The sequence below is a fragment of the Choloepus didactylus genome, chromosome 4 (assembly GCF_015220235.1).
Source record: "Choloepus didactylus isolate mChoDid1 chromosome 4, mChoDid1.pri, whole genome shotgun sequence".
Taxonomy (NCBI): Eukaryota; Metazoa; Chordata; class Mammalia; order Pilosa; family Megalonychidae; genus Choloepus; species Choloepus didactylus.
This window is the reverse complement of record NC_051310.1, coordinates 107,779,758-107,807,301: the sequence shown is the minus strand read 5'-3', so window position 1 is coordinate 107,807,301 and position 27,544 is coordinate 107,779,758. Positions and strand designations below refer to the sequence as shown.

General features: G+C 44.6%; 1 protein-coding gene across 1 annotated transcript in view; it reads right to left on the bottom strand.

Moving 5' to 3' along the window:
- The window catches only part of LARP6 (La ribonucleoprotein 6, translational regulator), a 70,005-nt gene that overhangs the window by 15,899 nt on the left and 26,562 nt on the right, over window positions 1-27,544 (bottom strand). The window contains exons 2-3 of the mRNA XM_037833531.1: window positions 27,470-27,541; window positions 24,998-25,078 (exon numbers count right to left, since the gene is read on the bottom strand). Coding sequence (XP_037689459.1) covers window positions 24,998-25,011 — 14 coding nt within the window. The 5' untranslated portion in view covers window positions 25,012-25,078; window positions 27,470-27,541. The remainder of the gene's footprint in view (window positions 1-24,997; window positions 25,079-27,469; window positions 27,542-27,544) is intronic.

The following is a 27,544-nucleotide window of genomic DNA, read 5'->3' as shown; positions in this document are numbered from 1 at the left end:
TTAGGAAGAGGACCCACCTCAGGACCCACCCAGACCCACCGAAACACTCTGTGTTTTAAAAGTTTTCCAGGTGATGGAAACTAGCTTGAACACCACTACCCTATACTCACCTCTTAGATTATTCCGTGCATATATTGTGTTTTATTTGGTTAGAGTTTTTAAAACATAAATTGAATTTGCATGCCCTTAGATTAAAATACATGTGCATATGCAGTCTCTAATATTATTTGTTTCTGACTCCCCAAAAGAGAACTTTAGACAGAAAGAATGTCAAACATCATCCAATCCTGAGTCCCTCCTGGAAGAAAATGCCCCCTGCCCCCTGCACCCCAAGAGTGCAAACTTGTCTGCCAGGTCCCCATTAAGTTGTAGGGTAAATAGGGAGCATCTCTGGGATAACAGTTTTACTCAAATATTTGAGAGAAGAGCCATAATGTATATATTAAAACAATTTGGAATGTATTGTGGAATAGAATGTAAATTTTGCATGGAATTTTTAAGTCAAAGCATAAGACTTCACATAAGTTTCTCATTAGTAGCAGTCTGCCTTGCAGAATGCCTGGAAGTAGGATAGGGAGGGAAGACACTCTCCTGTGCACTAGGGGTAACTCATGGGAGAAGTCTAACTCAAGTCACTTTCCAAATGAGAAAACGGAGTCTTAATGAGGTTTGCAGGCAAGGGCTTCCTAGAATTTTTTGCATCCTGCATTTTCTCCAGCAGAGAGCCTTGCACCCAGGAGTATTTATTGGTTTGATTTAATTAGTCCTATCCACATGCCCCTTCATTTGTGCCTCTGGTGAAGGAAACAGCCCTTTTAAAAGGCCCTTTCTGGTTTCCAGCTCCTTCCCTCCCAGGGCTGTGGCAGGGGGATGGTCCCGCCCACTCCTGTCTCCAACCCCATTTCAGGGAGCTTGCATCACTATCGGGATTAGCAGAGTCTCTTTAAACGAAATCATGACCTCAGCCTGGAATTGGCATCTTTCCCTTTCCCTGGAATCTGGAGGCCTCATTTTTATAGTAAATGTGAAATAAGAAATAGCTTTTTTCCATAGTTTATGAGAATGAAATAAAACGAAGTACAACCTCAGGATAGACAGGTTAGATTGAAGCAAAAACTCAACCCTGGGAGGACTTGACTATAAAAAAGATGTTGGGAATCAGTTGGGAATATTTTTGAGTTTCCCTGGCACTAGAGTTGGAAACTAAAAACTCAGAAAAGGATATTGATGTGGTGAAATTGGGAATGGGCGGTGATGAAGGGAGGAGTCGGGAAGTCTCAGGAAGAGTGAGGGAGACTCAAAAAAAGTCTGGTTTTAACTGTAGGTGAAGAGACCTTTTTATTTACTCATTTAATCATTTGTTTAAGCAGGTACCAAATACCAGACCCTGTGCTGGCTTCAGCTTCATAGAATGACTAAAACATGATCCATGAACACTGGGAGATGGAGGGAGCTCCTGGAAAAAGACAGCCTTCGATAATAGGAATATGTCTACGGTACTAGATGCTGTGGCAGAAATCTGTACAGAGTCATGTGGAAGCAGGGAGGTGCAACCAGTGAAAACATCACCAAGGAAGTCTTGAAGTTTACTAGAAAAGCTTCCACATACGCAGGAGGGTGTAGTGAAAAAAGCATACTTTGATATCAAACAGACCTGGATTCAGACACCAGCCTCATCACTTCTTAGCTTCATAACTTTTCTGTTCAGTTTTCTTACCTGTAAAATGGTCTTGAATGATCCTTACCTCATTGAGTTGGGGTCTTAGATCAAATTAGATTGTGGAAAATGTTTTGCACAGTACCTAGTGGAGACTAGACAGATGCTCAGTATATGCCAGTATTCTATGACATGTGACCTTCCAGCTACCTCCATACCAGACTAAATGGCGAATTTAAATATCCTAGTTGCTGGATATGTACATTCTTTCAATGTAAATTAAGAAATTGATATTTTGTCTATACACCAAACTCTTAAAAGTTGATGTAGCCTTTCAGAGCCAACTTAATTCTGAATACACTGACAAAACGGAGGCCCTCTCTGAACAGGCAACAGCATCTTCCTATATCTCATTTATAACCTTGGTAAGAATTAACATACCTATCCATATGTATGAGGTGTCTTATGATACTTATGATACTTATGCATACTCTCTTGTTCAATAATACCATTCCCCAGTTTTAGATGAATACATGGCCACCTAGTTAGAGATTATATTTCCCAGTCTGGCTTGCATATTGTTATATCCATGTGATTTAATTCTACTCAAAGGATATGAGCAAAAATGTTTTCTGCCACTGCTGATTTGTGCTCCTAGAAATGCAGATGTGCTCTCCTGGCCTTTTTCTCTTCCTGTTGGCTGGAGCAGCCATGTTGGCTCAAGGTTGGAAGTCACATATTAAGGATGGGCAGAGCAGCTCTGGACTTTTTCATAAACCATATATGGGCCATTACGTGAGAAAGAAAGACTCTCACACCTTCTTTAATCCACTGTATTTTGAGATTTCTTTGTTATAGTAGCTTAGCTTATTGGTCAGGAAACTAATATATGAGGATTTTTGAAGATCAAGTAAGATAACATGGAAGTACCTAGTTTGAGGCCCAGGGCACAGTAGCCACTTAATAATTTGGTTGTTGATTTGGAATTTTTAAAATTGGGCAACTTACCAAACATTAATTGTGTGTCAAAAATATGTAAATTATGTGGTTAGAATGAAGTAGGGTTCAAAAAGGAACAGGATATGGTCTCTCCCTCTAGGAGGTCATGATCTATAGGGGGAATCTTCTTCTAACTCCTTAGCATGAATAACATCACGAACATTATTAGTGGAAAGTTAGCCATAGCTGCAAGTGGCAAAACCACTGGGCGCTTCAAAAACTGTGAAGCACTGAGGGCTCTCAACTACTGTCTCCCACTCCCCTACATTTGAGGTGACCCCAAGAAAGAAACAGCATCTGAAGTTTGGGTCCCACCATTTAAAATAACACTTTGCTGTTATGTTAATTTCTTTGTGATATTTTCTCAAATTGTTTTGATGCATAGTTCAGAGAAATTATTTACACTTTACCTGCCATTTATGCCTTATGGGGGATCAGTTTATCACCCTGCTTTTCTAACCACTGATGGGGAGCATAATACATGAAAATTGGATGGATTTCATTTAGGGGGCAGTGAAAGAAGGGCTAGGTTTAAAGAGTGTGCAGTAATCACAGGGGTAAAGGTGGTTGGTAGAAAGATGCCATGCCAGTTTGGATGTATTATGTCCCCCAAAATGCCATGTTCTTTGATGCAATCTTGTGGGGGCCGTTGTATTAATGTTGATTAGGTTGGAACCTATTGATTGAGTGTTTCCATGAGATGTGACTCAATCAACCATGGGCAAGACCTTTGATTAAATAATTTCCATGGAGGTGTTACCCCACCCATTCAGGGTGTGTCCGAATTAAATCACTGGAGCCATATAAAAAGCTGACAAACAGAAGGAACTCAGAACAGCTGTGAGTGACATTTTGGAGAGCAACAGAGAGTGACATTTTGGAGGAGCTGCAGCTTACAGAGACATTTTGGAAAATGCAACCTAGGAGCAAGCAGGTGTCTAGGGAGGAACGTCCTGGGAGAAAGCCATTTTGAAACCAGAACTCTAGAGCAGACGCCAGCCACGTGCCTTCCCGGGAATAGAGGTTTTCCAGATGCCATTGGCCATCTTTCAGTGAAGGTATCCGATTGTTGACACCTTACCTTGGACTTTTTATGGCCTTAAGACTGTAATTTTGTATCCAAATAAACCCCCTTTATAAAAGCCAGTCCATTTCTGGTGTTTTGCAAAACGGCAGCATTAGCAAACCAGAACAGATGCCAAGAAATACAGGAAAAGGTACATATTCCTTTATACTGAGGGTAAACTCAAAAAACTTCCCTGCACAAAGCCAAACACATAGAGCAAGAAACACAGCTGCCTAACTGGGTCAGAGGCTGAGCTCATACCTAGTCCTTCAGTCCCTAGGAAGACACATGACAGTCAATGCTTCTCTCTGATGAGGGTGAGGACTCTATTACATCAGAGATTCTCAGCCTTGGCTGCTCACTAGAATCACCTGGAGAACTTTTCAAAGTTCTGATGCCCAGGCTATACTCCAGCCCAAGTAAGTTCTGGAAGTGAGACCCAGGAATCAGAATCTTTCGAAGCTCCTGAAGTTCCAACATGCAGCAAAGGCTAAGAACCTTGATGTTAGATCTTTCACGCTCATATTCTCTGGGGCCCTCCCAATAGTTTGGGAGACTCTGGCTACTGGCTCACCTGCTGCCCAGGTACAAGTCACCAGCACAATTCAACCCTAGTGTCTTTCTAGAGTTTACTAAGAGATTGGGTGACTCAAAGATCAGCTTCTCAATGAGAATTGTTTAAAATGGAAAGTGATGAGGATTGTACAACTAAGTGATGATAATGTGAGATATGGATGGATTATTGTGGATATAACATATACCATGTGAACTCAGGAACCCTGTACTTTATAAGTCAAGCTCTCAATCTTGAAGCTTGCTCGACTGAAATTTATGGTTATAAAGGGGAAGCTAAGCCCACCTATAATTATGCCTAGGAGTCACCTGTACTTTATAAGTCAAGCTCTCAATCTTGAGGCTTGCTCGACTGAAATTTATGTTTATAAAGGGGAAGCTAAACCCACCTATAATTATGCCTAGGAGTCACCTCCAGAGAACCTCTTTTGTTGCTCAAATGTGGACTTTCTCTTTCCAAGCCTGATTCTGCAAAGAAATTCATCACCTGCCTCCAGATGTGGGACAAGACCTCCCAGAGGAGTGAGTCTTCCTGGTGACCTGGGACACAGATTCTGGGAATGAGCCTGACCCTGGCATTGAGGGATTGAGAATGCCTTTTTGACCAAAAGAGGAGAAAGAAAGGTAACCAAATGAGGTTTCAGTGGCTAAGAGAATTCAAATAGGGTCAAGAGGCTGTCTGGCAGTTACTCCTATGCAGGTTACACCTAGATATGCCAAATGACCACAGTATGATAAGCCCAAATCAACAATAGTCCTGCAAATCTTTAAAAAAAAAAAAAAAAAAAAAAAAAAAAAAAAAAAAGCAGCTTCTCAGGTATATGTATTCTTAGCAGGGGAACGTTTCAGACAAAGCTACCATAAACTTGTTGTGCAGGCCCACTATGCTTGGCCAAAGGGATGAAGGAGCAGAAATTATAGCCCAAATACTGCTCACTAAGCCTTCAACCTGGCTTCAGACTAGGTGCAACTGGAGGAGGAAGGGGTGCCTATTTTCAGTTCTCACAAAAGTGCATGGTCTAAGAGTGGCCCTGGTTCAGGCCCATCTGAGGTTTGGGAAAAGTGCGATTCAAGGACCATCTGCATCAGAATTACCTAGGAGCTTATTAAAATAGATTCCTGAGCCCTCACCCCATAACTAACAAGTCAGATATCTGGGGAAGGGGAATTGGAATCTGTATTTTTAACAATATGCCAGTATTTTTATTCAAGCTGAAGTTTGCTCACCACTGGTCTAGGATATGGGATGGTCTCTCAATAAAATTGAATTGAGCACCTCCTAATGTCACCTTTCTGGGATATGAGAGCAAATAAGACCTCAACCCTACCTCATGAAACCCATTTTAGTGGATAAAAGGTGCAGGCCCCAGAAGGATCCCAAGCTATGTTCTCTGCTGGGGTTTAGATAAATCTGTCATATTCAGAGAACTAGTGAGCAAACCTAGAAATCTCTACACAAGGGACTGAAGCTCCTCCCAGGAGAATAATCATCCCAGGGAAGTGGGAGCCAGGCACCACAAGCCTGACTCACTAACAAAGCCTCCATTGTCAGAAAGCAGGAGTGATTTTGAGGACCCCTTCATGTCTGACATGTTTGTCTCTGGGCCAAGGCCTCATTACCCAACCCCCGTCTCCACCCTGTGTTGTGTATCTGAGTACCATTGAAAGCTAGGGGCCTGCACATTAAAATGCAAAGAGCCGGTTTCCTATAACCCCTATAAAATATTCAGGCAGAAGGAAACGTTACTTTGTGACCCCACTAACTGAACATACACCTAAAGAGGAGAGGCATTCTTTGCCACTTCACAGAACACTTGGCAGCTTTGACCCTTCCTATGCTCCTCGTCAGCTGTTGGAGGAGACTGTGGTGCCTGGTGGACACAGCTGCGCCCAGGGGAAGAGTCAGCAGGGCCTAGTGGACAAGACATTGTCCAGCAGAGAAGTGTTGCAGGTAGAATAACCTGCAGACACCAAGTGGGACCAGCTAGACCTGTCCTCAAATACATGCGAGATACCCCCAGGGGATACCCACAAATACTTGGGGAGGGCTTTGGGGGCTAAGAGCATCTATTAATGCCTTTAGTGGGTAAGAGGAGGTAGGCAATAGGAGCCTGAAAAACACAGGTAACAGACTCATAAATGCTTGGCTTATCTTCTGTTGTCATTCCTTTTGCAGCAAGAACTTGGTGCTATTCGGGTTGACTTCTCATTTGGTATCCCAGACTAAACATTCTTGATGCTGAGGAGCTTTGGGGCATGGGCACTAGAATGGGTCAGGGGTATCAAGGGAAACATAGCTGGACTCTCGTGTTCCTGAGAGGGATTAGGAGGGAGTCCTTTCCTTTACCCAGTTTGGAAGATCTGGCCCTTGCCAGTCCGTCCACCCTTACCTCATGTTACCTTCACCCTTTCTGCTCCAACCATCTTCGACTTCTTTATTCTGAAGTACCACATTCTTCAGCTTCCTATCCTGTTTCAGGGATTTCAGATAAAAAGCTTATTCTTCTCTTTTCACCTGGTCAACTCCTATTAATCTTTCATGTTTCTGCTAAAATGTCACTTACTCAGGTGGATCTCTCTGGAGTCATCATTAAATGATTAAATACAGTCCATAACTCAAATGGGGAGGAAATATAACTCTTTGGGGTGATGAAAACTGAATCTCCATTTCAATTTGGGCTCTTCCCATATAACTTGGGCTTGGATCAAAATCCAGGCATCTGGTCATTAGTCATCTGTTTACACAGATGTCCATTCCATCAGTCATGGACTCTTCTGGCTGCTTCAATGCCAAGTTTAGGGCATGGGGATCATTTCCCTCCTTTTTTCCTCCTGTCTCTATTTTGGAGGACTCCTTTTCTGGTTCAGGGAAAAGTGTCTCTTCTCAAACCCTATTCTGCTCAATGGTAGCTGACTTCTTTTCCAAACTTTTTGTTATCAGCATTTTCATATATACATAAATGTTGAAAGAATAAATAAAATGAACATCCATATACATTCCACTAGATTCAAAAATTGTTAAAACATTGCCATCATCATTTCCTCAGCTTGTATCTCCTAAAAATAAGGACATTTTCCTACATAACCACAATACCCTGGTCACATCTAACAAAATTATCAATAATTCCATAAAATCATTCATTATTCAGTTCACATTAAAATTTCCCTGTTCCATTCCATTCCAAAAATGTTTTCCATAGATGCTTTTTAAAAAAAGACCCAATTAAAAAGTCACCCACTGCATTTTTTTTATGCCCGGAACAATCCCTATACCTTTTTATGTAATTGTTGTTACTTCTTGACATTAACTCTTTGAACTATTTATATCAGTTATCTAAAGGAATCAGGCTTTTGAGACCAAAAGCCAGAGAACTCTGCTACAAACTTTCCCTGATGCAAGAAGTGCAACCAACCCATCCTGGTTTGCTGGACATTAGGAGTTTCCCAGGTCATGGGACTAAAGTACCCAAACCAGGAGTGTAGGAAAAACCAGGACCAGATGGTCATCCTAGTGGCAAGTAAGCACAGCACTGGCCATTTGCTTGAATGGCTGCAAGGGACAGGATAAAACACTAAAAAAACTTTTTAAACAATAATCCAATATTAAGTAGCCACACCTGGTTGATATATGCTTTCACAGCATCCCATGGCTACTCTTTCATCCCATCATATTTTCGACTCTCTGTTTAATGTCTAAATTTCCCACTAGATAGTAAACTTCATGAAGGTAGGGACAATGTCTATCTCATTGCTCTAATCCCAATATATCCACACAGTCCTGACCCATATCAAGTGTTTATTAAATATTTTTTGAATGAGGAAATGATGAAATGATATCAAGGTATTTCAGAGTTGAAAGAATAAAGTGGAATTTAGCGTCTATTTTTTGAGTGTCTGTATTAGTCTGGGTTCTCAAGGGAAACAGAAACAACAGGGTATATATTATGTAAATATTATGAGATTTTTTAAAATAGAAATTTGCTCACACAACTGTGGGGATGGGCAAATCCCATTCCTTAGGGCAGGCCACAAACTGGGGACTCCAGTAAAGGAATTCCCCAAGGGAAGCTGACTGGCTGAAGTTGAAATGGAAATTCTCCCTTCTGACTACTGAAGTCATCACTTCTCCTTTTAAAGTCGTCAACTGATTGGATTAGTCTTCTCTCATTGTTGAAGGCAACTCTTCAGTTGAATGTGGATGTAATCAGCCATAGATGCAATCGACTTACTGATGATTTAAATCCATGAAATATCCACACAGTAACAATCAGGCCTGTGCTTCCTTGATCAAACAACTGGACACCATAACCTGGCCAAGTTAACACATGAACTTAACCATCACAGTACAGTACCCAACTAAGAAATTTTTCGAGTAGGACTGCAGCCCTGGTTGGCAATATCCATACCCCTAATCATTAAGCATTATATTAATTTGTGGTACCTGGCATGGAAATCTTAACAAGCAGCCTGTGCAACTGTCCCAGACTTACAGGTGAGACTTAGAAAGATTACATGATTTTTAATATGAAATTCAGACCTCAGTGTCTAAGCTCGTGGTGCTTCATAAAATAGGGGGCAGGAAAATGTAGAGGAATATCTAGAAATCTGGGGACACTTAACCCATTAGCTAAGAAGCACTGGCCCATGTACCAAGATCCTAAAACAATTATAACAAAATCCAATGAAATTAGGTAAAAATAAAATCATAATTCCACTCAGTCCTTGTCCCATTCCCCAGATTTGAATCCCTTAGGGTCATTAAATGATTGGACTCTGAGAGGCCAAGAGGGTTTGGGGTTGGTGTTGGGAAGGTAGTTGAAATATGGGGCAATTCTGGACCTTATCTGAACATCAAGTTAACTTCAAATTGTCTGGCCTTTGAGAAGTCTTCTGTGCTGGTAATTTGGTGACAGACATGAAGTAGCATTCTCTGATTATAGAGAATTCAGCTGGAGGCTGAGTCTGGGCACTCGAAATTCCAGTGCCTCAGTGCCCAGGACTGGCAAGGTCTGAGTGGAAGGGACCACTCCTTGTTGCATGCTGTCTTATTCCCTTCTCTCTCCCCAGGGGAAGGTTCGGTTGGGGCCCAAGTCGTCTCATGTAGGGTTGGCTTTGTGGCAAGAATCCTTAGTTCAGATGCTCACCAGGAAAAAAGATGTCAGAGGCACTATGAAGTGTCAAAGAAAGAGCACTTAGAAAGGAACTTTCTATCCATGAAGAAATTTTGAAATGCATGAAAAGTGTTGGAATTTTTTTCTGAACATTGACAGGGTATTTTGTATTTATTTCTCACACTAAGGTGAGAAAGACACCAGTACTGAGAAGACACCAGTGTACTGAAAGATGAAGGGAATGAACATTTATTAAGCAATTACCATGACCTCATTTAATCTTTGTAACAGCCCCAGTGAGGTACTGTTAGGAAACTGAAGCTCAGCAGAATAAAGACGCTTGCTAAAGGTTACATGGCTAGGACATGGTAGAGCATGAGGATTTATACCTTGCTGTCTGACTCCAAATCCACACCTTTCCCACTCTTCGATGTTGCATTCTTCTGGGAGTGCAATGGAACTCAGGGTGGGAAGCAGCTTCAGAAGTGGTGGCATATTAAATCCATGTGAAGAGGACAGTCACTGCTCTGGCACTATTTAGAGGGTACTGGAAAAACTTTTTTTGCTCCCAAATATTCTCTAACCAACCTACCAGAATGCCTGAAATTCAGACATACATTGCTGCGGATATGAACACTGGAGTCATGCCTTTTAGAGCCATCCTGCATGAACTAGTCTGGTCTAGAGGTGGTGTGGCAAGGTGCTGTGTACTCCTCTATTCTGATAAATCCCAGATGCCCCCGCAGCTCCGTTTCCTGTATTAGCTATGAACTTGAAAGCTTTGTGCTTTTTCTCTTTGGCTCGATTGTCTGTCACCCTTGAGGGAGGGGAAGGGGATACTAACAGGCTGGAGGGTAGCCAGACTATTCCATTTTGCAATCTCTAGACACAGCTGCTAAAGAAAACTTATATTGTGTTTTCATTCAGCAGGGAAAACATGTTTTGTTTTTCATTCTTGCATAACCACAAAACATCTGGGGTGGCTTAGCTTAAAACTTCCCTCCAGTGTCAAATCTGGGCTAAATCACATGCAAAAAATTTCACCTTGAAATGTATGACATAACAAACTAATAAATCATTATTACATATGTTTAGATCTATATCTAGTGGGATAGATACATATCTAGTGGGAAGTCATCAGGCCCTCTCTGCTGGTTTGAATGTATTCTATCCCCCAGAAAAAGCCATATTCTTTGATGCAGTCTTGTGGGGCAGACATATTAGTGGGGATTAAATTGGAATGTTGGGATTTCGTTGTTTGCATGGAAATGTGCCCCACCCAATTGTAGGTGATAACTCTGATGAGATATTTCCATGGAGGCATGGCCCCACCCATTCAGGGTGGGCCTTGATCAGTGGAGCCATATAAATGAGCTGACAAACAGAAGGAACTCAGTGCAGCTGCAGCTGTGAATGACATTTTGAAGAGGAGCTACAGCCAAGAGGGACACTTTGAAGAAAGCACAGGAGCTGCAGATGAGAGACATTTTGAAGATGACCATTGAAAGCAGACTCTTGCTCCAGAGAAGCTAAGAGAGGACAAATACCCCAAGTGCAACTAAGAGTGACATTTTTGAGGAACTGCAGCCTAGAGAGGAACATCCTGGAAGAAACCCATTTTGAAACCAGAACTTTGGAGCAGACGCCAGCCACGTGCCTTCCCAGCCTAACAGAGGTTTTCCGGACACCATTGGCCATTCTCCAGTGAAGTTACCCAATTGCTGATGTGTTACCTTGGACACTTTATGGCCTTAAGACTGTAACTATGTAACCAAATAAACCCCCTTTTATAAAAGCCAATCCATCTCTGGTGTTTTGCATTCCGGCAGCATTAGCAAACTAGAACACCCTCTAAACTAAAACCTGTTGCCTTTAAGTTACATCACATTGTCCTTTATAAACGATCAGCGCCCAGGAAAAGGTATTTGAACACTTATTCAAACCTGAGCATGCACTAGAATCACCTGAAGGACTTGTCAAAACTCAGATTGCTGGCTCCCACCCCAGAGTTTCTGATTTATTAGGTCTAAGATGGAGCCTGAGAATTTACATTTCTAACAAGTTCCCAGGTGATGCTAATAATGCTGGTCTGGGGATCACATTTTGAGACTCTCTGCTTTAAGCTTTGGTCAACAAACCAAGTGAGGAATGAATACAATACGTGGGATTGGCAGAAATTGTGTACAGTGGCAATGTCCAGTTTCATGTTTTGCTTTGTTTTTCTAAACGGTTAAGAGTTGGTGCTTAAGTGAGATGACCCACTTAATTACTGTTGGTGGAAGTACACTTTGGTACAAACTTTCTGGAGAAAAAATTAGCAATAAATAAACATAGACTTTGACCTAGAAATTCCACTTCAGGGTATCTATTCTAGAGAAATAATCAGAAATATGCACAAAGATGAAGGTAAAGTTGAAAATCACATAAATATCCAATAGGGGAAGAGTTCATAAATTGTAATAATATCCATACAATGGAGTATTAAACCTACCACGAAAGTACTTAGGGAAAATTTTAATAATATAAAATGCTTGTGATACAGTTGACCGTCATTATTCATGGATTCTGTGATTGGGTTCCATAATTATAAATTTGTCTACTTGCTAAAATCTATTTGTAACCACAAAATCAATACCCATATGGTGCCCCGTGTGAGGAACGTCTCCACACAACAGTTCGGCAGGTCGCCCGCTCGCCCGGACGCCTCTCCAGCTTCCCGTTTCCTCGCCTGCAAGGTAAGGGCCGCCTCTCCTTCGCCGCTTCCGGAGCCGTGTCAGGTTCACTGCTCCGAAGCCGCTCCTCCCTTCCCCCACGCTCTCTTCGTCCTCTTGTATGCGCACTTCTATGACCCCCGTTCCTCCTAACGCTCTCCCTCTTCCCCTCCATTACTTTGCTGTAGTTCTTTGTATCTTTATTTCTTCATTTGGCGCCGTGTGCCTCTTTGCAACCGCCCCCCCTGACTGCTCCCGTTGCCAAAGGGCACTGCTTTCCGCTCTCGCCGTCTCCTTCGGCCTCAAGGCCACGGTTTATCTCATTCTCTCTGCTCGGTAAACAACTCCCCCTCCTCTCCCCTCAGCTATGGGTAATCGTCTATCTACATGCCAGGCACCTCAAGTTCGTGCTCTAGCGGGTCTCCTAGACACGCATCGCTGTAAAGTGTCTGTCCGGCAGCTGCAGATATACTGGGACCTCCTGCTGCCCTTTAACCCATGGCTCACCACTTGCCATCTTTGGGACCCTGTTATTTATGATCGTCTTATTGATCGAGTCACCAACGCCATGGAACATGAGAGCAAGCGCTTCCCTCCCGGCTTGCTCCCCACCCTGATAACCATCCGCTCCTGCCTTCAAGGCTCCCTCCCCCCTGATCGAGGCCCCGTTAAATCCAAAGAGGCCCTATCAACCCAGCCAACAGATTCAGATAGCGATACTAATTCAAATCATGACTCGGACACGGAGTCCTTAGTCGAGCAGATTAACAACGCGCTCGAGGTGACTCCCAAAAAGCAAAATAACACTGCGCCACGCCAAGATGGCGAACTTCCTCCTTCTTTTTCCATCGAGGGGAGGAAATGCTCCGGCGATGACATCAGCCCTAAGCTGGGCCGGAAACCACATACGCTTTACCCCGCCCTTCCACAGGGCGGAGCTAGTCCGCCATCTTGTGCCTTGAACCCCGCCCTTTCACAGGGCGGGGCTGGTCCGCCATCTTGTGTCTTGGCCACGCCTACCGCGCCGCCATCTTGCGACGCTTGGGGCCTCCCATTTCCGCCTCCCCCTTCGGCGAGCTCCCCCTCAGAACCGCTACCGGCAGCTGCCGCCGCTCCTCCCACCCTGCCGACTAACAACCCCTGGCTGCCTTCTGCACCTCAAGGCAACCCTTGGGGCAACGCTCCCCCTACCCCCACTCCCGCGCCAAGCCCTCTGCAAGCGCGTCCTCCTTTCTCTCGTGCTTTTCGCTGCTTTCCTCTTAACCTTGCCCCCACCCCACAGAGGCCGCATGACTGGTATCCCATTGACTTAGATACTATCAAGCAGCTTCGCAGGGCCGTCAAGGAGGACGGGTTAGGTAGCCCATATGCTTCCCAAATACTGCAGGATCTCGCCATGAACTATTGCCTCCCCCAAGACTGGGCCTCGCTTGCCCGTTCAATTTTTAACCCCGGTCAGTTTGTTGACTGGCGTGCTCACTTCCAGGCAGAAGCAGCTAAGCAAAGTGAGCAAGACGCAGCCATTGGAGTCTATCATCCCCCCGAAGCCTATTTGGGCACTGGAGCGTTTCTAAATGCGTCTGCTTATATTAATGCCCCTGCTGCCTTCTGGACTGTCCTCAGAGGCATCGCCTTACGCGCGTTTGCCAACTGCTCTGCCCGTCGACCTGACAACTTTACCAAGCTCCTCCAGGAGCCAAACGAACCTTTCGCCACCTTCGTTTCCAGGGTTGAAGAAGCCTGTGCTAGAAAAGTTACCAACCCCCAAGCCCAGCTAGCTCTCACCCGGGAACTCATTCTAGAAGGGGCTAACCCCCCCTGTAAGCAAGCCATTCTCCCCTTGCGGGAAAAAACACTTAATGACTGGGTTCTCGCCTGCAGCGCCTTTGACCCAGCTGCCGCGTCCCTAGCCCAGGCTGTCTCTGGTGCTGTCACTGCTGCCTTAGCCGCCACCACCGGTTGCTTTAAGTGCGGGCAGAGCGGTCATTTTGCCCGGGAGTGCCCCAATGCGGAGGTCAAACGCCCGCCTCACATGCAGCGCAATGGGCGCCCCCCTCCCACTCCATGTCCGCGCTGCCAACGTGGTTATCACTGGGCGCGCGATTGCAAAAGCAGCCACAGAGACCTTAACGAGAAAGATTTAAAAAAATTCTGCTATCCCTGGTGCCCTGGCGGTAGTCAACACCAAAGCACTGAGCAGGCTTTAAACTCCAAGCGGGGCAAGCCTCAGCCCCGCCCCTAAGAGGCAGCATGCCGGCCGGTTCCAATAAAACTAATCAATGCTCCGACAATAAAACGCTTCTCTGGACAGTCCCCATCACTCCAGAAAAACCTACTCGTAAGTTAAGAATAGAAGGGCAATGGTACACAGGCACGCTCGATTCAGGGGCAGAAGTCTCTTGCATGCCCGCTCAGTATGCCACCATGTGCATGGTTCTTGATGGTCCCTCGGTAGTGGGAGCCACCGGTACCTCTACTTCTCTTCAGGCCATGAGACCCATTAAGTGGGAGGATGAAGAGGGCCACTCAGGCACCTTCCGCCCGTTATTTCTGCACACCATAGACCAAATTTTATGGGGCCGTGATATCCTTGCCGCTTTTGGGGCAGTGCTTACCGCGCAGCCCCCCCAATAATGTGCGCCACTGCTCGTTTAACACCTCCAACGCCCGTTCCTCTGCAGTGGGATACTGAGGAACCTATATGGGTGGAGCAGTGGCCCTTCCCACGCATAAATTGGTAGTACTCCAAGCCCTCGTACAAGAACAATTGGACGCTGGCCACATAGAGCCTTCTACTAGTCCTTATAATTCGCCAGTGTTTGTTATTCATAAAAAGGCCACAGGGAAATTTAGGCTCCTCAATGATCTGCGGGAAATCAATAAGCATATTCTTCCCATGGGTTCCCCACAGCCTGGCCTCCCCCATCCGGTGGCCATCCCGGCCCATTATCATGTAGCCACTATTGACATCAAAGACTGTTTCTTTTCCATCCCGCTACATGAGCGAGACCGCCCGCGCTTTGCCTTTACAGTCCCCGTCCCCAATCACGCGGGCGCGGCTAGTAGGTATCAATGGAAAGTCCTCCCTCAAGGGATGCGTAACAGTCCGGCCATCTGCCAAATGTATGTTAATCACGCAGTGGCCCCCCTGCGAAAGCGGGCCATGCTCATCCATTACATGGATGACATCTTGGTGGCCTCTGAGGACGCCGAGGCACTTCCTCTACTCCTTAAAGACCTCACCACTAATTTAGCTGACCTCGGCCTTACAATTCAACCCGATAAAGTTCAAATTGTGCCACCATTAGCCTTCTTAGGATTTAGTATTGATAAAACCATTGCTCCGTCCGCTCCCCAGCTGGACATACCGGACCGAGTCACTATCACTGAGCTTCAACAGCTCTGCGGTCAGATCAATTGGCTCCGCTCTGCGTTGCCGATCACCACAGCACAGCTACAACCACTCTTTATGCTGCTGAGTGTCCCTGAAGCCCCGCCGCTAGCAATCTCCCGGCGCATTAAGCTTACCCAAGAGGCAAAGGAAGCCATTGCCGCAATTAACAAGGCACTCGTTGCCTGCTGTCTCAACAGATTCAACACCAAGGAGGGCAATCTTATAGCACTCATCCTCCCTACGCCCGGCACACCTATGGGCTGCCTGTGGCAGGAAGGCCCTCTACTTTGGGCGCATCCCGCTAAAAGTCGACTTAGGAAGATTTGCCCTACAGTGCGGCTCTGGATCAGCCTAGCTTCAGATCTAGTTACCTTGGCCGTTCATGTATTCGGAGAGCCGCCAGAAAAAATTGTTTGGCCCCTAGACACAGGCCAAACCCGCCTGCTTATACGTGACAACCCGGACATGCAAATCCTTTTAGAAGGATTTCAGGGGGAATTCAGCTGTCACTATCCTAGCCATCGGCTGTTACAGGGACTCGCCAAGCTTCCCTTCCGCAGCCCCTTCCATCCTTTCCCCTCCTCTGCACCCATCCCGGGTGCCAACACCGTCTTTACTGACGCCTCCAAAACCCGTTTCGCCTTCCTCTCTTATTCACAGGACCATCCAGAACCCCGCCTATTCAGTTATGTCAACCTTCATTCGGTCCAAGTGGGAGAAATTCTGGCAGTGTCATACGCACTAAACGCCCACTGCAACCACCCAGTAAACATTTTCACAGACAGCCTCTACACGTATCAGGTCTGCCGAGTCCTCGCGTTTTCCACCTTTTTCCCCGGAAACTCGGCCATTGATAAAGCACTTTCTAACCTCAGAAGCATCCTGGAGCATCGACAGGATCCTTGGTTCATTAGCCACATTCGTAGTCACTCAGGCCTTCCGGGGCCCCTGGCTAATGGCAATAGTATAGTAGACCAAGCAGTCTCAACTCAAAATACCCAAGCTATGCTAACCCACACGGCAGCCCCTCCGGGGGATGCTGTTAACCAGGCCAAGTTATTGCATTCCAGGTTTCACTTTTCAGCTACGTCGTTACATCATCTATGTGGCCTCCCCTTAGATACCTGTAAACATCTTGTCCGCAATTGTACAACTTGTGCGCCCTTTGCGCCACTGGGCCCCTTACAACCTCAAGGAGTCAACCCACGAGGCTTAAAACCAAATTCTAGATGGCAAATGGATGTAACTCATGTTCCGTCCTTTGGGCGCCTCAAGTATGTACATGTAATGATTGACACCTTTTCAGCCATGTGTTATGCAGTCCCCCTCGCCGGGGAAACGGCCAAACACTGTATCAAGGCCCTAAGACAAGGAATTCTCTTCATGGGAGTCCCCTGGGACATAAAAACGGACAATGGGCCTGCCTATCGCAGTGCCTCTTTTGCGGCTTTTCTTCAGTTATATAACATCACCCATCATTTCGGCATCCCCTATAATCCACAGGGACAAGCCATTGTAGAAGCAATCCATCGCCGCTTAAAAATACAAATTGAAAAAGAAAGGGCAATGCTCCCCCAGGCAACTCCAGGGGACCTTGTTATAGCAGCCCTTATTCACCTTAATCTACTCACATTCAATAAGGAAGGGCTTTCGCCCCTACATAAACATTGGGGGCCCTCATATAGGCCCACCCAGGCCCCGATGGTTTACTGGAAGGACCCGGAGAATAATACCTGGAAAGGTCCCTCCCCACTTCTCGCCCAGGGGCGCGGGTTTGCTTGTGTTTTTCCAGATGATGCAGCACAACCAATATGGATCCCAGGAAGGGCAATCCGGCCCGCCACCAGCAACCACGCGTCCAACGAGACGGGAACGCCGTCGTCTCCGCAGCCTGGTGCACCAGATGACAACAGTATACCTGGGCCTGGACCCCAGTCCGAGCAGAGCGCAGCAGCGGCGAGAAATTAGAAAAATTATACGCCTTTATAAACAGGCAAAAACCAATGTCATACACCCTCTCAACCCTCACCCAAGCATAACCTCCCTTCTAATGGTCATGTTAGTTCTTGCCTCTTCTACCCAGGGTGATCCCCACCAGCCTTGGAAGTGGACTCTTGCGCGTTGGAAAGACTCCACAGTAATTTTTTCCAACACCACAGCGGGATCTCCCTCCTTCGTCTTTTATGCCATTGATCTGTTTGTCCCTCCTAATCCAAAACCTCCTGGTTATCCAGGCAGCCTAAAAATTCAGGATTATTATATTCAGGATTATTATATGTGTCCAGCTTCAAATCCTGGAAAATCATATTGTAAATCCCCAAAGGACTATTACTGCCCGTACTGGGGGTGTGAAACATTAGCCACTGGCTGGAAACCTTCTGTCCCTGACAAATTTCTAAACCTCGCAGTAATCCCGTATACTTGCCAAAATTCAGGCTATCGCTATTTCAACAGGTACCTTTGTCCTAAAAGACTAATGCTCACCATACAAAACCCTGCCGATACGTCTTGGCTCTTAGGTAAAACTTGGGGCTTCCGAATTTGGCTATCGGGGTTCGATCGGGGAACCCTTATATTCATAAGAAAGGAGGCTTTAAACCAACCAAAGAAAAATACTGTTATAAAAAAGCCCTTTAACATTGGTCCCAATAAAGTCATTAACCCCCCTTTTCCACAGCTCTCCAGCCGCACCTTAGTTCCAACTAAACGCATTTCAACTACATCTCAAACACCACCACCCCAGCTTCTTCTGCCCTCTTCTCGTTATTCCTCTCCCCTCCTCAGCCTCATCCAAGCCGCCTTTGCCTCAGTGAACTCCTCCAACCCCAATTTTACCTCCTCCTGCTGGCTCTGCCTCTCCACCTCTTCCTCACTGTACGAGCCCGTTGCCTCCAACCTCTCCTTTTCAGAAAGCACAGAAAACAACCCCTTGGAATGCAATTGGAATACCTCTGCCGTCCCCCTGACCTTTCATTCAGTCTCCTATACGGGAAAGTGCGTCCGCCCTCGCTCCAGTAACTCTCCCGACCTCACTGCCTGTGCCAGCTACTCATCTCCCAGCAGCTCGGCAAAATTTCTCATTCCTCATAACTCCTCCCAATGGCTCTGCTCCTCTACAGGACTTACCCCCTGTCTCAGCACGAATATCATCAGTGAATATAAAGAAACTTGCCTCCTAATTGTCCTTATCCCTAGGGTCTTATACCACAGCGAAGAAGACTTCTTCCTCCGTCTGGAAAAAACTGCAGCTCCTGTCCTTCTGCAAAAGCGAGAGCCCATCACCGTCCTCACAATTGCCTCCCTCCTAGGTCTTGCCGGCACTGGCACCGGAATCGCTGCACTAGCCAGTCAAGGCTCCGCCCTAACTCACCTCAGGGCGGCTGTTGACGAGGACATTCGTCACTTACAAAACGCTATTTACCATCTAAAAAATTCTGTCAATTCCCTCTCTGAGGTAGTGCTCCAAAACCGCCGAGGTCTTGACCTTCTCCTCCTCAAAGAGGGAGGCCTCTGCGCCGCCCTAGGAGAAGAGTGCTGTGTATATGCCAATTCCACAGGTCTCGTCGAGGACAGCCTAAAAAGGGTCCGAGAGGGACTGGAAAAGCGTAAAAGAGATCGTGAAGCCACCAGTTATTGGTCCAGTTTTTTCACTCCCATCCTCCCATACATCCTTCCTTTTCTTGGCCCCCTATTAATAATTATTCTAGCTCTCATCTTAGGACCCTGCCTCATCCGCAAAATTGTCCAGCTTGTAAGAAAACAAACGGATGCCATTTTTTCCTCGTTCGTGCAAATCCAGTATCAGCGACTCGCCACCTCTGACGCCCCCCACTCCAAGATGACAGCCAACCCTCCGCGACCTCAACGCCACCGGTCAACCCGCCGACCGCGAGGCCCTTCTCAATCACCTGAACATCGCTCTCGCCTCGAGTTCCAGCTTCTCTGAACCCCTGAACTTTAAACCCCTCACCTTCGCCCAGCCCGCTGCAGCGAAGCCATTGTCAAGCGCCCGGGCACCACACCAACACTGAGCTCCAGCCTCACCGAACCACCGTCAACCCCTTTTTCCCTTCCCTGACCTCCCCCTTCCCTCACCCTTAGCGGGCCTCTCCGGTAAAGCCTCTTCCTCTAATTAGAAAAGAAAGGGGAATTGCGGGTAGCTGAGCTTGTACCTCGGCTTGCCAGGCCTGGGCCAGGGGACCTGATCACCCCCTGGGGAGGGTAGTAGGTACGGGCGTGAGTGCCCTCTGCAGCCCCCCCGAGCCTGAGGAGCGAGGTCAGGGCAGCTCCCTTTTCCTCACCCAAAATGTCACAGGCAGGGGAGGCTTGCCGGAGGAAACCGCCTTTCTCCCAACCGCCCTTTCCTCACTTCCTTATCTTGCCCACACACTCCCTTGTGCCAAGGCCACTCCTGCCACCGCCAGCGCGCATGCACCGTGGCCAGAACAACCCCCGCCCGCTGCAACGGCTCCTGCGTCCTCTCAGAACCAATCCTAGCCCCTCTTCCTTCAGTATTGCCATTTAAGGCTACTTCACCTCTTTTCCAGCCCTACCCTTCTTACCAGCCTATATAACCTGTGATCACCCCTGAATAAAGCCTCTTTGGCGCATACTCCTACTGGATGAAGAGTGCCTTGTCCTTATCGCCGCCCTCCACACCTTGCACGCCTCCCGCCGAGGACCCGGCCAAGTCCTCCGCCTCCCCCTCGCCTCCGGGAAAGAGCCCCCGCCGCCGGTACCCTTTAAGCAGCCCCGAGAGCTGAGGGCTCAGCTACCGGCCGCCCCTCCCCCCAGAAGCAGTAACCCCGACCGCACCCATATTGCCTTTGCGACCATTTTGTGGACATGCACAGACATGTGCAGAGCAGTGAAAAATTTGAGTTGCCCCAGATGCATGTTGCCAGTTGAGATTGAACTAGGCCATGCTCTGTTTTCTTGGTTCAACTCTCATACTATGAACAAGTACCCTTTCTGCATTATATTTAGTGCCGTGTTTTTTTGCATATTTTTGCTCCTTATTGGTGATTTCTGTTTACAATGGCTCCCAAGCATAGTGCTGAAGTGCTATCCAGTGTTCCTAAGTGCAAGAAGGCCATAATGTGCCTTATGGAGAAAATATATGTGTTAAACATAAGCTTCATTCAGGCATGTATTATAATACCATTGGCTGTGAGTTCAATGTTAATGAATCAACAACTTATACTAAACAAGGTGTCTTTAAAAAGAAACACACAGAAGGCAAGGTTAGGTATTGATCAGCTGACAAAAATGTTGTGACCAGACACTCACAGGAATCTAACCCTGTATTTCCCCTAGGAGCACTGTTTCAGTATTTGCTAATTCAGTCTTTGTGGTGACTTTATAGAACATAACTAATATGAATAAGAATTGACTGTATTTTTAAATGAAAAGCCCAGGGCACAGAGTTACAAATATAGCATATCAAATACATAATACATCTATACTGCTATAAATAGCATTGAATTAAGGAAATAACCTGGAAGGTTAAAAGGGATGATTTTTGGACAATATTTGTACTATAGGTGACAGTCATTTTTTCCCAACCTAATTTTCTAAAATAATCTGTCCCCACTCACAGACACCCACCCCCCAAAGAAAAAGATACTTAGGGTGATCCCACTTTTTCAAGAATAGGTGATTGGACCCTACGTGAACACCTGACCCAAAGCAAACCTATCAAAGACTATCACAAAATTGAACTATTAAACCCAGAAACTGGGTAGATAGCTGCTAGATGTACATATGTAGACTTAGGGCTGGTGGCCATTTTAAGGCTGTATGCAAGCAGAGAAGGCTAGTGCAGCTCTGCAGCTCTACCGGTTATTATCAGAGGTACAATACAGGCTCAGCAGCTAAGCAGCACACACACTCAAGCACAAATCCTTAAAAAGTAGGGATGGGGAACCTTGAAAACATTATGCCAAGTGAAATAAACTAAATACACAAGGACAAATATTGTATGATTCCAGGAATATGAAATATCTAGAATAAGCAAATTCATAGAGACAGAAAGTAGATTAGAGGTTACCAAGGGCTAGGGCTAAGGGGATGGGGGAATGGGGAGTTATGGCTTAGTGGCAGTTTCTGCTTTAAGTGATAAAAAAGTTTTGCTGATGGATGGTGGTGATGGTAGCACACCAATGTAAATGTAAATAATGCCACTCAATTGTACACTTAAAGAATGGTTAATATGGCAAATTTTATGATGGATAGATAGATGGATGTTACCACAATAAAAAAGAAAAAAAAGCAGGGTAGGGAAGGTTGCAAATAATAAACTATAATATTTTTTTCCTTGTCATGCTTCCAATAATCTCCTTTTGCCTTGAGCTAGAGTGGGTTTCTCTTCCTTACAATTATGTCCTAAACTAACAGGTACCTTTTATTTGTTTATTCAAACGTTTTTGTTTTTTCTTAATCTCCCATTGTGAGTGTATATTGCTTTTAACAACAGGAAAATATTATTAAAATTGAAACAGTGAGCTTCAGCTAAACAAATAATTACTGGAAAGTTTCCTACTTGATCACCAGCCCTATCCCCAGACCCTCCTATTTCTGACACCCAGAGCTTCAGAAACTGAGAGGTTTTCTTTGGTTTCTTTCACTTTGGTTCAAAATCCAGGGGATGGCTTATTTTAAGTTTGGAAACTGTCATGCAAAATACTTTTCCTGTTCTGAGCTAAGCCCAGTCATTTCCCCAGCCACACTCTGAGGATTCTAGCAGCAAAGACTGATGCAGAATAAACCTCAGAGAGTGGTTTCCCCAAATGATTTGTATATACTTGATTAGAATGGGTGAGTCATCAGCAAATTGATTTAGGAAGGATTGCTGCAGAGAAGCCCACATTTTGTCATAAAAATTCTGCTGCAATATCATACTAGCTCAACTGCGGTTTATCATTTTTAGAAATGTGAGTGAATGCAGTGTAGTTGGTTACCATTTTTGTGACACTTCAGGCTCACATGAACTTGTATCCACCGCAAAGGGTGATACGATTTGGGACGGGCCTATTAGGAATAAGCCTAGTAGGTAATTCTCATTCCTCTTGTGGTCTTCATCCAATCCTCTTCCCCACTGGGAGTCAAATTCAAACTAATACATGATTGGAATAATTTTTTAGTTTTTAGATATGCTGCAAGATCTGTGAGAGGAATGGATTCCTTTGTGTTTGGTTTTATCCCTTGCTTGTTGAATGAATGAAACATTTTCATACTGGTGCTAGGAAATGTACGGAGGGGGTAGGTTCTTGGAAGTAAATTCCTGAGGGGTACAGTTTGGGGATCCAGAATTGCTGGGGATGAAGTGTGACATAATTTATGATTTCCAAAGTGTGTACATTCTGACAGGATGAGAAATTGTCAAGAAGAAGAAGACACTGGCACTTAAAAGAAAGTGGAAATTTAGACCAGAGACGTCCCATGAGCAGAATCTAAGAAGGCTGTCCTGTACATTAAGGAGAGTGATTTGGGTTTGAATGCATGAAGTGAATCTCCGCCTAGAGGGAGAGAGGAACTTATTTCCCAACCGATTCCAGGACTTAGGAGAGAAAGGCTCTGAATTAAACTGGGTTATAGAATTTGACATATCTGTTAAGGATGGATTGCCAAGCTGAGGCAATCTACATATATACATGCAAGTGACCCAATTTTATATAACAATTATACTCTGCTTTTCCCTCACTGAAGTAAATGTCACATACAATCTAAATGGCTAACTAAAACTATTACGATAGAAGAATAGGAAGATGAGTTATGAGGAGGAGGAAATGGGAAAATTGTCATTGCCTTTTCAGTAGGGAGACTTTACCATTTACTACTAGTGTATCAGCTAGTATTTGCTGCCTAACAAACTACCCCACAATTTAATGCCTTAAAACACATCATTAACTTATCTCACAATACTAGGGTTGGCCGGGAAGTTGTCTGGACAGGCTCAGCTGATACTGCTGGGCTCACTCATGCTTCTCCAGGCTGGATGATTTAGAATGGCCTCATGCACATGTCTGGTGGTTAGAATGCTCTTCTCTGGTGGCTAGCTGACTGTCAGTTCTTCTCTACATGGCCTCTCATCCCCTAGCAGGCTAGCTGGAGCTCACTCACATGGTGGTCCCAGGATTCCAAGTATAGCAAGAGGGCAAGCTCAATGGTCAAGCATTTTTCAAGCCTCAGCTTGCATCACCTGTGCTAAGTATCACTGGCCAAAGCCAAGTCACAAGGCCAGCTTAGATTCAAGGGGTGGAAAAACAGATTTTATCTCTTGATGGGAATGAAAGAATGTATGGTCATTTTTACAATCCACCATAACATAACTGGATAGCAGAAAATATTTTCAGCCTTAAAAGAAATAAGCCAATAGGTCCATGGAACTTTAGAGAAAGGATTGGGATATCAAGCATACAGTCCCTGACTAGAGAAATATATTACCTCATGTTATGCAGAATAGTGGTGTTAGCAAAACAGTACCTGAATGCCATTTAGTCCAGCAGGGAACACTCTAATTGGGGATTGTCTTTGGTAATGTTATCTCAGAGCCTAACATAGCTATAAGGCTCTGAATAAAACTGCAAACACCACTTGGAAAAATCCTAGCTGTGTGGGATCCTTCTGTTCTGAAACTAACCAGCCAGGGACCACCTCCCTGGAATATCTGCAATACCTGCTGGTTCAGGTGGGAAAGAGGACCTAATTTTTTTCTTCTCAAGGGCAAGGATAAAGAGCCAGGGGGTGCAAAGTGTAGCTGAGTGGGTAACAAGTATAGGGTAGGTAAGCCTGACTCCAGAGGGAAGCAATCAAAATAAAAATAAACTGCAGAATTGACCTGGAGGAAAGGTTAGAGAACATTTAAAGGACAGGTGGAAGAAACTTGACAGTCTCTTGAAGCAGTTTGAAGTTATTTTTTTAGATGATAAATGAGGGAAGAGTCTAATCTCAGCCTGGCTACTAACCAGATATGTGACCTTGGATGAGTTATTTATTGTTTTCACCTTGACAAAATGAGGAGCCTTGATTGGAAGATTTTTCCAAAGTTTCTGCCAGCTCTAACATCTTCAGGGAAGCCAGGACAAGAAAAAGAGGGTTGACATATATGTAAAGAGAACAAGGCCTTAATTAGGAGGACTCTCCTTCAGTGTGCGTTGGAACAAGTTCTGAGGATGTTCTGAAATTTTTAGACCTTTAAAAACATGATAGATCACTGTCATTCATTCAACAAATGTTAACTGAGCATCTACTGTGTGCCAGGGATTATAGATACAGCAATAAATAAATGACAGGAGCTTGGCCCTGCCCTGGTGGAGCTTACAGAATCATTTGGGTTTGATCAAATGATTTCAGAGAAATTCACTAAACAGGATTTGGAGTACACCCAGCTTCATTACTCAATAATTTCTGATGAGAGTGGCATTGGGTTTGCCAGAAATGAGGAGATTGGATTGCTGAGACACTGAGAAAGAAAAAAAAAAAAACCTCAGGAAGCTCATATCACAACTCCCATGGCTGCAGGCAGAGATTCCATCAGATAACTTCTCTGATCTTCAGTTTCTTCATCTGCAAAATAAATAGGGTGTATCAGATAATCCCTAAAGTCCCTTTCAGCTCCAAAATTCTGATTAGGTCCCTTAGCTCAGCAACCCCACCTAGTGTCACTGTGTGACATAGTAGAAAACATCCAGTGTTCCAACTCTTGATTGATAAAGACAGGACACTAAAGAGGAAATTACTGGGCATAACTGAAGACAGGCTTGGTCATCAAGATATAAAGGTAAAGGGTTGATGGCGATAATAGCTAATATTTACATAATGTTTACTATGTGTCCGGCACCGTTCTAAGTGGTTAACATTCATTTAATTCTCACAACAAACCTATACAAAGTTAACAATAGCACCACTAACTTTACCACATGAGGAAATAAGGCACAGAGAAGTCAAGTACCTTCCTTGTAAGTGGCCGAGTCATAATTCAATTTGGCTACAAGCAGTGGCCTACAGAGTCTGTGTTCTTAATCATCGTACTTTCCTGCCTCTAGCAAAGAGTTAGTGAATACTTACCATGTGCCAGGCACTGTGCTAAGCGTTTTGCATATTCTAACTCATTTAATTCTCTCAACAAAATTATGATGAACTAAAAGCACAGTTTTGCAGATGAGCAGATTTAGGCCAGAGAGTTCAAATAACTTGTCTACACTCTAGCTGTTAAGTGCTAGAGCCTGGATTCAAACTTTACTATTCAGCCAGGATGAAGGGAGCAGACAAAAAGATGCATGCTGGCTATTGCCAACTCCCTAGAATTTTTTCTCCCACTTTCCCATGTCACTGCCTTATTATTCTTGGTTCAGAAAGAGGAGATGCAAGCATCAAATGGAAGACAGAGCTTCTTTTTGGGCAATTATCTGCAGTGCCAACTCCTGAATATTCAAAAGTTGTTAATTCGGTTAATGGATAATGCACACTTGTATAGGTTTCCTTATTCTCTCTTGCTTCTCATTTTGGAGCAATTTAGCCAGGTAAGTAATGAAGACATTAAGTGCCACACGAGGTATGTTAGCTCTCCTTTAGGAATCCTTTATCATGGTTTCAACTATCACTTTTATGTAAATACATCCCCAGACTACATCTCCATGCCTCACCACTCTAATTGCCCGAGAAACACATCTACTTTCCTGTTCCATTATCCACTTAAACTCAACGTTCAGTATTCATTTAGCAAATACTTATAAGCACTTACTATTTGCCAAGCACATATGTAAAACCCTTACAACAGTGCTTGGCACATGGGAATAATGTTAAAAGACAGTCCTTACCTTCAAGTTTTACAGAGACTGGTGGGGTTGATTAGCAAACAGTCATGACAACATGAGTTGAAACATCCTATGATGGGCTAAACATGCTGTGCTTTGATCACATACAGTGAGCATCATCCATAAAGGTAAGCATCAGGGTAGGTTTCTCAGGCAACTGACTTCTAATACTGAAATCAACACCCTTTTCCCAAAACTGGCTCCTTATTTCTACTAATGGTACTGCTATTTTTAGTTACCCAACTGAAAACTCAGTCATTGTTTATTCTTTCCTGATTCACAAATCCAGTGTCTAAATTAGTCATCATGTCCAGTCAATTCTTCCCTCTTGATCTCCTCCACTTCTTTGTCTTTCCCTTCTCTGACTGAATCTTTTATCTGCTCAATCCAAGGCTATAGCAGAAGCATCTCATCTTATCCCTAACAAATGCTCTCCTTTCCTATTCTTCCTGCCCAATGCTCCAGATTTGTTGGCTTAATCTATCTTCTTGCCCCCAAATCTCAAAAGGTCATTCAATGCCCACAGGATAGAGACCAAAATTCTTGTTCTGGTCATATTCTGCTTCTAGCAAATCCCTTCCTTTCCATCTGAATCTCCCACTACTCTCTTTCTGCCTTCAAGCTAATGATTCCATGATCCTTCTAACTCACCCATCCCCTGCTCTTTCTACATTTATGTCTGTGCTGTCTTTTTCTTTACATGCAATTTTTTTTAAAATAGCACATATATATCATAATTCTCCTTAAAAGGAAATTACAATTCTACCCCATTCACAGGAAACTACAGAATTTTTTTGTGAAAAAACTACAGAATTTACTGTTTAATACTAGTAATTTGGCTGTTGGCATATACTACCTTTTTCCGTAATCATTTTATAAATGGTAAAATTTATACACAACAAAATGTACCCATTTTAAGGGTAAGTTTGATAAGTTTTGACAACTTCAACTATATGTAACTATCATCACATCAGGATAGAAAACATTCCTATCACCCCCAAAAGTTTTCTTGTGTCCCTTTGCAGGTAGTGTCCCCACTGCCCTGGCCCTAGGCAACCACTGATTTGCTTTCTGTCACGATAGATTAGCTTTCCCTTTCCAGAACCTCCTACAAATGGAAACATAGAGTATGTACTCTTACCTTGTAGAAGGGGCACTTCCCAAATCTGGGTTCATTGCTTGGTGCAGCCAATAGAAGTCACATCAAACCAGGCTG